At 39.6% G+C, this 12171-nt stretch overlaps 1 protein-coding gene across 1 annotated transcript; it reads right to left on the bottom strand.

Annotated features, from left to right (window-relative positions):
- Positions 1-724: 724 nt before the first annotated feature.
- LOC121367948 lies at positions 725-7596 on the bottom strand. The gene is made up of 2 exons (XM_041492418.1): positions 7532-7596; positions 725-2051 (listed from the first exon to the last, which is right to left on the bottom strand). The coding sequence occupies exon 2, from the start codon at positions 2027-2029 to the stop codon at positions 725-727; it is 1305 nt and encodes a 434-aa protein (XP_041348352.1). The 5' UTR covers positions 2030-2051; positions 7532-7596.
- Positions 7597-12171: the final 4575 nt, after the last annotated feature.

Here is a 12171-nt window from a genome sequence, read left to right on the forward strand (position 1 = left end):
GAAAATGTCAGTTGCATATTGATCTTAAACAAGTTAAATCATTTTGTACCGGTTATCTTCATACATCTGTTTAATGTCTTGAAATATTTTAAAATGTGAACTATTTATGAATTCCGGGTATGCTGTTGGTCTCCATTGTAACTGAACCAGTTGTATCCACTATTTGATTAAAATGCTATATAGAAGGCAACAAAAGACATTATTATTATATATATATATTTTTTTTTTTTTTTTTATTATTATTATTATTGTTATTATTATTATTATTATTGTTGTTGTAGCCCACTGGTAAAGCGTTCGCTTGATGCGCGGTCGGTTTGGGATCGATCCCCGTCGGTAGGCCCATTCGGCTGTTTCTCTTTCCAACTAGTGAACCACGACTGGTATATCAAAGGCCGTGGTATGCGCTATCCTGTCTATGGGATGGTGCATATAAAAGATCCCTTATTACTAAAAAAAAAATTGTACAGGGTTTCCTATTATTAAGATCCCTTATTACTAATAAAAATTGTACTGGGTTTTCTATCCAAGACTATATGTCAAAATTACCAAATGTTTGACATCCAATAGCCGATGATTAATAAATCAATGTGATTTAGTGGTATCGTTAAACAAACCAAACAAACTTCTTCTATTATTATTATTATTATTATTATTATTATTATTATTATTATTATTATTATAAAACGAATGTTAAGCATGAAACGAATGTTAAGCATGAAAATTAAGGATAAGGATTTTTACAAAACTTTGGCACACTATTTCTTTTCAAAGCAAAAATGTTACCCTTCACCGAGTATTTCGTTATTATCCCAGCACAGCGCGTAGACCCCGCTACATAACGAATGGTCTTGTGATATCGAGCAAGGAGTTTTGTATTGTAATCTGGATAAGGTCGTGAATGTCCTTCGTAAATGCCCTTGCGTGTCGTCTGATGAACTGCAAGAATGGTTTCTGTTGCGTCTATAACTGTATGTTGTTTTAGGATGGAATTTATTACTATCCAGTTATCATAGCCTCTTCTCCCTACCACTACTCCGGGGATGTCAGACCACGGAAAGGCCTTGTTGGTGATGAAATAATCCTGCGACTGATGTATGAACAACTTCCCCCTCTTCTTGGACGCAACCTGAAGATTGCTAAACGAAGAGGCTTCTGGTGAAGTGACATTTACCACGTTGGTTCTGGTGCCTATAAGAAGAAGGGGACGTTTTTCAGCGCCAAATGTCTCTTCGACGGCCACCAGTGTTTTCAGAAGGTTCTCTCCAAACAGAATGTCTCCGTTGGAAAAGCCGTATATTGTCGAATTAAACCTTCTCAAGACTTCAGCGAACATAACCTTGAGGACAGGGGCACCTCCAGCGGCTGTCTGTCTCAAAGGAAGCACGGACCAGCCGTTTTTCTCACACTCTCTTCTAGCCGAGGAACTGTTCGTGAAGAGGACAGGCTGGACCAGAGGTCTCAAGGATCTCCAGTTGTAGCAGGTGTTGTCTCTGATGCGTCCACTCATATTGTCAGACCATGTTGAGAACAGAACCAGCAAAGGCGCTTTATCCGTTTTCTTATTGCATATACAGTTCGTGTGCTGTAGTTGCTTTCTTGTGAACTTGTTTCTATTGTTAACCATGTTCTTCTCATTGTCAGTTTTACTTTCCCTATGTAAGTGTTTTCTTGAAAAGCTGTCTCTAATGTTATCGATGTTGCGTTTCCTGTTCTTGTCCAAGTGAGTCCTGTGAATGCCGTCAGTGGGGTTAACATTCCTAATGTTGATTTTGCATTTCGCGAGCCTGTGCAGTAAGACGGCATCAGTGTGCATTAGACTTTGCTTCTTTAGGTGTGCAACAAGCTTCGAACAACTGAATGATGTCATGTCTTCCTTGTCTTGTAGGACACGCTCAAACGGTTCCCGCCGATGCCTGTTGTAAGTTAACATGCTGTAGTATCCATGAATGAAGTAAAGTGTCAGAAGATACATCGACAGTAATACAAACACTAAAGTCCTCTTTCCGAGAAAATATCCAACCGCCATTGTGCCTTCATCACTTTGGAACCTGTAACGAATACGAAAAGGAAATATATATATATATATATATATATATATATATATATATATATATATATATATATATATATACATACGAATAGAAAATCCTTCTGTGTTCTGTCACCTCGTTAAAGTAGCAAGGGGGCTTGAGATAATGAGATAATATATTTTAAAAAGAAAAAGTCATGATACAAAATTCACAATAAAAACGTTAAACAAAAACAAACAGCACTAACTACATTTCTTTGTCGGTAACCAGACTGTGTCCGTGGTTTATGTTTTACGCAACGAGTTCCTCAATCATGTGCAAAAACCAACACACATCTAGGATCATTTCGTTCCGCTTAGTTGGAGATCTATTATCGTGTGTTTAAAAACCCGAATCCTCGACAGTCCAGACCATCAGAGACACCCGCTCTTCACTTGGCTGACCATTCATTCTTCTTTACAATACTACCAGCAACGATAGCTTGGTCGATCCATACACTTCGAGTTTTCGAAGTGCAATATTAAAATACAGGAGACAAATCGAAGATGCGTATGTTTTTAGGAATCAACTTTTGATTACAAAAAAAACACACCAAAAAAACCAACAACATTAGATCGAGGCTTACTAGTAAGTGATTAAATTAGGATACGTCAAATCTACTCAGTTAAGCATGACACCAATCACCGTCTGATTACAGATTACATTCGAAAACAACATATCTATTGAATTAAGCATGGCCTTACATTATAGGCAATATATATGACAACTGTACATATAGGTACATAGACTAATACTAGTAAGCTTGGCACAAGCTGCCCTTCACGTGCCATACACACGTTTTATTTATATTTCTAGGTCAGGTCAGGTCAGAGGGTTTTACGTGCATATTCAGAACAAGCTGTTGTAGCGCACGCCTGTCATGGGCACATGTGCCGGCCTTAGCCGCCTGCTCTGCCCAGGACAGAAAAGGGGTTGGGGTGGGTAGGAGAGGGAACCGCCCGCACTGGCAGGTGCAAGAGAGCACCAGCAGCCCGACCGGTGTCGCTAGCGGGCGGAGATAGTTTTGGTGCTATGGAATTCTGAAACTCCCGTAGGATTAAGCCAAAATGACAGGTCGCGCAGTTTTAATGAAGGAATTTGGGCGCCTTTTGAACGGTCCGCCGAAAAATAATAGGGAGCTAGTAGTTGTAACTGATAAAAGCAGTGATATTTCTATGCATTCAGTAACAATTAGATACGGGCCGAGATTACCGGGTCAAAATTACCAGGTCGAGATTATTATAGTCCGAAGTTAACGCTGACCTTTTATATAATCTATCACAGTGTGTGAACGGAACTGTCTAGTTTGTGGAAGTTGTGATTGTATATACCTCAATTGCTATTTGTTCCATGTGCTATAGTGAACCGATTAATGATATAACTGATTTATTATTGTAATGAAATACCATTTAGAGTTTGAAAAATAATAGTTTCACACTTGTTGTAGCCCTAGTGTAAATAAAGTCTTGTCTTGTCTTATCAATTATGTGTGCAGATCAGTACGAAAATGCCATTTGAAATTTTAAATTCACCCGCGATAAAAGTATAATTAAAATCAATATTTTACAAGCTGTGCTTATATCCGTTACGTTTGTATTTATAAATATATATTTTATAATTGCTTGATGTCCAAATATAACAAATAACCAAGAATTAGATGTACCTGAGATTTGCCGATCCTTGCGCATTTAATCGTTACTGTAAAATTTGCTTGCATAGTCACTTGTTATGTGTAAGAATTTATCTGTAACTTGGTCGATTTTAATTTTGCTTTGTCAAGTGAATAAAATAGTTTAGCTATTAATTTAATTAAACAATTTATAATTTGTTTTCAAAATATTAAAATTTTGGAACAGAAAGAACACAACTCGTGCTGCTATTTTGATATGCGATATCATACATTTACTGATACTGTTGATTATATCATTATAAAATGTTAATTCTGAACTAAACTTATTTATACAAAACAAATTAAGAGACATAAAAGTTAATGTTTTGTCAGTTTTACCATACAGTACTTTGATTAGCACAAAATCCACTGCAATAATGTTTAGTCAATCCCCTATACCAAAATCATGGATATCAGCACTGGAGACACGAGAGCAAAATGTCAGACCACCAGGGGTCAAAACCCAAAGTCTCACACAACACCACCATTTCAATAACGAGAGAAGCAACCTCTCGCTCGTATACGGCCAACACTGTGTCGTGGCATACTGTCGATCTGACCTCGAAAGAACTCCTAGGATATAGCCTGTCACTCCGCCTGGAGGAATTGTCCCAATTCTGGAACATCTGCTGGCTATGAGTGTCTGTCAATCGAGTGCCCAACTCGTCCCAAATTCGTTGAATAGGTGACAAATCTGGGGAGAATGCTAGCCAATCCATATGTTGTTTTTTATTATTTTGTTGTTGTTGTTGTTTAACGACACCACTAGAGCACATTGATGAATTAATCATCGGCTATTGGATGTCAAACATTTAGTAATTCTGACTCGTAGTCATCAGAGGAAACCCGCTACATTTTTCCTAATGCAGCAAGGGATATTTTATATTTATCACAGACAGAAAAGCACATGCGACGGCATGTGACTAGTTGTGGTACACGGGTTGGAACGAGAAAATCCCAACTAGTTGAATGGATCCACCGAGCTGGTTCGATCCTGCTAATTAAGCACCTCAAATGAGCACTCAATCGACTGAGCTAAATCCTGCCACAATCCATATGTTAGACACCATTTGACGTCAGACACCATTTTGTGTGGGGAGATATGTTACAGCCCTGTCACGGTGGGGTCTGGCATTGCTGTCTTATCAAAACCAATAGACGAAGTAACGAAAGGACCAAAGGCTGCAAAATCTCGTCCCAATACCTGGTACTTGTCAAGTTTCCAGGGATGACATTCAGGGGAGTCCTTATAGTGCACATAAAGTCCACTCCACACCATCAATGTTCCACCGCTAGGCTTATATCTGAATCGGTTTGACGTTGGTATCTACAAATATCTCACCTTGACGACAATAGGCAAGGATTCTGGCGTCGTTGAACAGCAGGGCAAACCTAAATTGGTCTGTGAATAGTACCCTCCGCTATCCATCACGTGTCCGGCGACTGTGATGTCTACCCTAGTCTTGACTTGTTGCCCGAAAGCTGGGAGAAGACGTTAAAGTATGTTTTGTTCAACGACACCACTAGAGATTATTGATTTATTCATCATCAGTTATTGGATGACTAAAATGTGGTAATTTTGACATATAATCTTAGAGAGGAAACCCGCTACATTTGTCCATTAGGGATTTTTTGTATATGCCCCATCCCACAGACAGGATAGCACATACCACGGCCTTTGATATATCAGTCGTCACGCACTGGCTGTAATGAGAAATAGCCCAATGAGTCCACCGATGGGGATCGATCCTAGACCGACCGCGCATCAGGAAAGCGCCGTACCACTGGTCTACGTCCCGCCTCCCGGAGAAGACGTAGTCTAACTGCTTGCGCAATGTTGGCTCGTGCACGATTCCGATATTTGTCAGGTCTGTTTGTTTGTTTGTTTTTGTTTAACGACACCACTAGAGCACATTGATTAATTAATCATCGGTTATTGGATGTTAAACATTTGGTAATTGTGAACGTAGTCATCAGAGGAAACCCGCTACATTTTTCCTCATGCAGCAAGGGATCTTTTAAATGCACTTTCCCACTGATGTCTGGTTCAGTTGATCCCTAAAATGTCTGACAGGGACAGTGCGTTGACGTAGTGCAATGTTTACAAGATACACGGCGTGGTGTGGATTTCGGCACTCGAGAACGTGAACGGTTCTGAATGGAAGTGGTCGCTTGGAAGCGTTGCCACAGGCTGGTTACAACCAGTTCTCTGTGCCACTTTCCCCTGAAAAAGACCTTTTTAAAAGATGGGCGGGATGTATTCCAGTGTTAAAGTGCTCGCATCATGCGCGGTCGGTGTTGGATCGATTCCCGTCGGTGGACCCATTGGGCTATTTCTCATTCTAGCCAGTGCACTACGACTGGTACATCAAAGGCCGTGGTATTTGCTATCATGTCTGTGGGATGGTGCATATAAAGGTTCCCTTGCTATAAATGGAATAATGTAGCGTGTTTCCTCTCTAAGACTACATGTCAGAATTATCAAATGTTTGACATCCAATAGCCGATGATTAATAAATCAATGTGCTCTAGTGGTGTCGTTAAACAATAATGTTTTAGTTATAAAGATCTGTAAGATACTGAATACTACATTCGTTTCTTTGAGATACTATTCTTGTTGACAGATACGTTTTTAAACAACTCGTGAGATAAATTATACCAAACCGCCAATCATACTTTCCCCTATTCATCTTATGGCCAAAAATGTTACATAAAAAAAATTCATATTCAAAGCAAAATATTGTAAATAATGTGTAATTTTAAAGGTGGAGACCCTAGTTTCAGCCTGTGAAAATGGACACTAAGATTTTTTTCAGTCTACAAACCTTCAAGACATTTGGATATAGGTACAACAGAGAGAAGCTAAAGTCTGTGATGTTTAAACGGAGAAATGCCGTCTAAAAATAACTAGAACTTGTCTAGATAACCATTACTTCTCAGACGAACGTGCGTTTTTAGAATTATGAAAAATGCATTTTGGGGTATTGCAAAATCCTGGATGAACAGAACCACTTTTGGTGTTCACACATGCATATTGTAAATAATAAAATGTAAGTATTTCTAATTTAAATGATAAAAACGGCTTTAATTGTGAAAAATACGTCGTAGTGTTTAGAAACGAGGGTCTTTCAATTTAATAATTTTTAAAAAACGTCATATCTGCCAAAAATTACTACAAACGCGTTAGTCCCTTTAACGTAGACAGCGATGCATATATTTCACCTTTCAACTTCGTTTAGATTTAAAAAAAACAAAGGCTTAATTGCGTTTACTCAAAACGAGAGTTCTACGTAACCATTGGATCCCAGTTAACTATACAATTGTTTTTGTTTTTACCAGCAAGTGACTATACAAATGAGATTTGCAGAACAACTAGCAAAAGTCTTGTATATTACTAGTATATTATTTTTACACTGTTTTTCAACTTCAGTATGACGAATGTCATCCATACATGTTAAGTACAACACATTCGTTTCGAAACTGTGTACATAATCTGATTTCAAAATGGATTTTAAAAATAATGTTTACCCAGTAGCGATGAATAAAATAATAGAAAACGTATATATATATATATATATATATATATATATATATATATATATTTATTTATTTAAGAATTGACCGCAATTATTTTTTGGTCCTTGCAAGTATAAACCGAAAAAACGATGTGCACACTATATGACCCCGCGTAAAGGGTCATACAGAAAACCAAAAAATAATTGCGGTCAAATCTTATAATTAAATTTTTATGCATACTTTAACAATACATAACTGAATTTATTTTGTTTACCTTTAAACACGCCTCTAGTATTGTTTGTGTAAACTTCAATGATACTATGTCGAGTAAGAATGCGAACGTTCATTCACTATTATTTGAATCAGGTGATTTTTTGTAAATGACGTCATTTCCTCTAGCTGCTGTGCATTTTTACGGATCATTTAGTTTGGAAGGAATTGTTTAGTTTATAGTTTATGAAAGTGAATGAAGGGAATGTGTCTAACAGGGTATCGTCGATAAATATAGTTACTGCTTCCGGGAAATTGAAAAAATAAAAATAAATACAGTTCCGTTCATACACTGTAACTATGGTGTGACCTAAACAAGAGGATCAGATCGAGGTCGAGAGATCGAAGTTTGACTATATCATATATGTACACAATGTATATATAAGTACATTTATATACGTGTACATACAGAGAGAAAGAGAGAGAAAGAGAGAGAGATAGATAGATAGAGAGAGAGAGAGAGAGAGAGAGAGAGAGAGAGAGAGAGAGAGAGAGAGAGAGAATGAATGAATGTTTAACGACACCCCAGCACGAGAGAGACAGACACAGACACACAGATCGAAGTTTGACTATATGTACACAATGTATATATAAGTGCATTTATATACGTGTACATACAGAGAGAGAGAGAGAGAGAGAGAGAGAGAGAGAGAGAGAGAGAGAGAGAGAGAGAGAGAGAGAGAGAGAGAGAGAGAGAGAGAGAATGAATCAATGTTTAACGACACCTCAGCACGAGAGAGACAGACAGCCACAGACACACACACACAAAGAGAGAGAGTGAGAGAGCGTGACAGACAGAGAGAGAGAGACATACAGAAAGATAGAGAGAGATAGAAGAAACCACTCGTGGAAATTATAAAAAGCATACTGTACTCAAGTAACAGAGAGGCAGACACACAGTCACAGACAGACGGAGACGGACACAGACAAAATAGCAACTTTTTTCTCAAAGGATGTTTTAAGCATCCAGTTGTTTACCGCATGTTCCCCAGAAAATATAGGTGTGCACCCTATATTTTTTTGCCACCTTCCTGTTTGGTGAATTTAGCCAATGGCTTCCCCTCTCCACCGAGACTCCCCCCCCCCCCCCCCCCACACTCCCTCCCACAACTGCCACTGGCGTAGTCGGTTTTCTCCTCCTATTCCGTCTCTGTTTCGGTTCTCCAAACGTGATGCAAACATAAAACGTTTGTTTAGTTTAACGACACCACTGGAGCACATTGATTAATTAATCATCGGCTATTGGATGTCAAACATTTAGTAATTCTGACTCGTTGTCATCAAAGGAAACCCTCTACATTTTTCCTAATGCAGAAAGTGATCTTTTATATGCATTTTCCCACAGACAGGAAATCACATATCACGGACTTTGGCCAGCTGTGGTGCACTGGTTGGAACGAAAAAAACACCCTATCAGTTGAATAGATCCACCGAGGTGGTTAAATCCTGCGACGCAAGCACCTCAAGCAATCACTCAACCGACTGACCTAAATCACGCACCGAACGTGATGCGTACCATGTCAGTGTGATCCGAGTACACGATCTTGAATATATTCTCACGAACTTTTAATTGACGTCCATTTATAAACTGGCCATTTCAAGTGTTCAGCTTTTATTTGCAAACAGAAATAGGTTTGTTGAACAGTCGTTAATCCGCTATATATCCGTTTGTATGACTACCTTATTATGTTAATTATTGGATGTATAATGTATGAATACAAACATAAAAAGTGAATATGGAAATGTTATTATTACAAAAGGCATAATATATACTGTAACAAAAGTACGTAATACAAAGAGTACGTTGAATGTGTGACTCATATTTCGCAGTACCGAAACCCCAAAGAGACGTTGCCGCGGTGGTGCAAAGAAGTCAAAATCGGTCATGGCAATAGCGGCTGTGCACGGAAATGGGAACCATGCATGCGGGTTATAATGGGTTGGGCAGATATCGGACTGACCTCTAAAATTTCCATTCCTAAGTTGAAGTTACGTGACACTTTTGGGCGGAACGTAGCCTAGTAGTAAACCTCTTGCCTGATGCGTGGTCGGTCTAGGATCGATCCCCGTCTGTAGGCCCATTAGGCTATTTCTTGCTCTACCCAATGCACCACTGTTGTATGTACTATCCTGTCTGTAGGGTTGTGTACATATAAAAGATCCCTTGATGCTAATCGAAAAAGAGTAGTCCATGAAGTGGCGACAGCGGGTTTCCTCCCTTAATATATGTGTGGTCCTTAACCATATGTCCGACGCCATATTACCGTAAATAACATGTGTTGAGTGCGTCGTTAAATAAAACATTTCCTTCCTTCCTTAAACTTAGATAAAGATATTAAAGGGACTGTCCTGAAATGGCTTTAATGTTTAAGATGTTGCCGATTAAATTAGACTTTTTAACAACTCTAATTGCAGATTAAATATATGTTCTGCATAAAGTTCTAGTGGCTGTATATTAAATGTGTTTCTGGTATTCCTAGCGTTTGTAGGGGCGAGACGTAGCCCAGTGGTGAAGAGCTCGCTTGATGCGCGGTCGGTTTGGGATCGATTCCCGTCGGTGGGCCCATTGGACTATTTCTCGCTCCAGCCAGTGCACCACGACTGGTACATCAAAGACCGTGGTATGTGCTATCCTGTCTATGGGATGGTGCATATAAAAGATCCCTTGCTGCCAATCGAAAAGAGTAGCCCATGAAGTGGCGACAGCGGGTTTCCTCCCTCAACATCTGTGTGGTCCTTAACTATATGTCCGACTCCATATAACCGTAAATAAAATATGTTGAGTGCGTCGTTAAATAAAGCATTTCCTTCCTTCCTTCCTTCCTTCCTTCCTTCCTAGTGTGTGTACGTACCATGTCAAACTTCATTTTATTTTCCAGTATATATTTTTTTCGTCAAGTAAGAAGTTAGAGGAAGACCAAATTCAGTTTGGGCCATAGGCGTTCGAGCTCCCAATTTTCTAGGGGGAGGGGGGGGGGGGGGGGGGGGTCAGACTGGCTTTTGCCCGAATTAAACGAAAATGCCCGAATCTGGATAAAAACGTGTATTCATATTAGCGTTAGTACCAAACGGTTATAGAGGTTTGCAAACGAATCACTGCGCATTTTACATGGATTACAGCTAATTTTGATGATGATAACTAGTTTAACGTGGCCATATACCACTAGGGTTTCGAAAACGCCCATCCCGAGTCCGATCTCCGATAACATCGGTGGCCTGACTCGGGATGGAGGTGGGGGGGTGAAAATGGGCAGAATTTTGAAAATAGCAATATGTAAAAAAGTTAAAAGAATAAATAAAATAAATAAAAAGGTTACAAGCCAAAAATAAAAAGAATTGACTGCTCGGCCGAATATTTATATAATTTGGAGCATTTTAGAAGGACAGTCCAAAATTAAATAAGAGAATGAAGAGAGGATCGGACTATTTAATAATATTTAAAAATAAAGAAGTAATTTCTACATAAAAGTTTGAACGCAGATCTAAAAGTTTAAAGTCCGATCGATATGTCCACGCGAGTGGCCTCGTTAAGGCCGTTTGGGTGCACAGCTTAAAGGGACGAGATGGGTTGCATCCCGTCAAGAAAACCCCTAGATTGACAGTCGATAGACGTTGAAGGTGTAGTGCTGTGCTGAAATAAACATCTTGAGAAGCCGGATCCGTCTGAACGAGAGAGAGTATCAGACTAGGGTATAGTCCAGTCGTCATGGTTTGGTATAGTGGTGCGGACGGGCCCGACTCCGGAGGATACGAGATGGTATCACTATAAAACAAGGTAAAGCCTAGAAAAAGAGTAGTAGGGACCGACCCCGCTTCCTATTTCTTCTTAGAGTGGGGCGGTCAATCTTCCAGTGCTGCTAGGACAGGCTCGGACATGTAGAGAGACTAAACGCGAACAACCGTGGTGTTCTGCAGAATGGCCGTCATACGAGTCACGAAAAAACCCAAGTCGACAGTCAAACGGAGAAATGACGTGGAGGCAAGGAATCTCGCTAAAAAAGAATCCAACCTGGTGGTGCAGGCTGTCGAAACGAGAAGCGTTCCAGCGTTCAATCAGTTCCAATGGCCGCATACATCCCAGTACAAAACTTCATTTCGCTGACAAAAACAACGAAATGAAGGACCCCCAAGTCGAGCACACGAAAGCACGTGCAGTGTGCACACGCGAAACAAACACGTCTTACCGCGTGGAGCTCCAGACTGGGAATCGCTAATTTTGAGGGTATAATGATGGAAATACATGGTAAAAAGGTCTCAGCACATTTTGCCTGAAAAAACTGTATGATGTTTGCCCGAATTTGAGTTTTTGCTCCAACGTAAGGGGGGCAGTTGCCTCCCCCCCCCCCCACCCTGTCCCCGTGCCTTGTACGCTTATGCTTTGGGCTACTAATGAATCAGAAACACATTGAATATGCACACACAGTGACACATATATCCTATAATAGTTTATATAGGTTTCCACCATGTGTAACTTGTCAACAAGATCAAAGGATATACGTATATGTGTTAACAACCATGTGTTATCAAAAATAACCCATGGTGTTCTCACCAACAGGTGTGTAAAAAAACATCTTTCATTCATTCATTCGTTCATTCAGTTTACTGACATAATGCGCTGTTGTAAAAAAAAAAATACATTATGGG

Source organism: Gigantopelta aegis, chromosome 3 (genome assembly GCF_016097555.1).
Source record: "Gigantopelta aegis isolate Gae_Host chromosome 3, Gae_host_genome, whole genome shotgun sequence".
Lineage (NCBI taxonomy): Eukaryota > Metazoa > Mollusca > Gastropoda > Neomphalida > Peltospiridae > Gigantopelta > Gigantopelta aegis.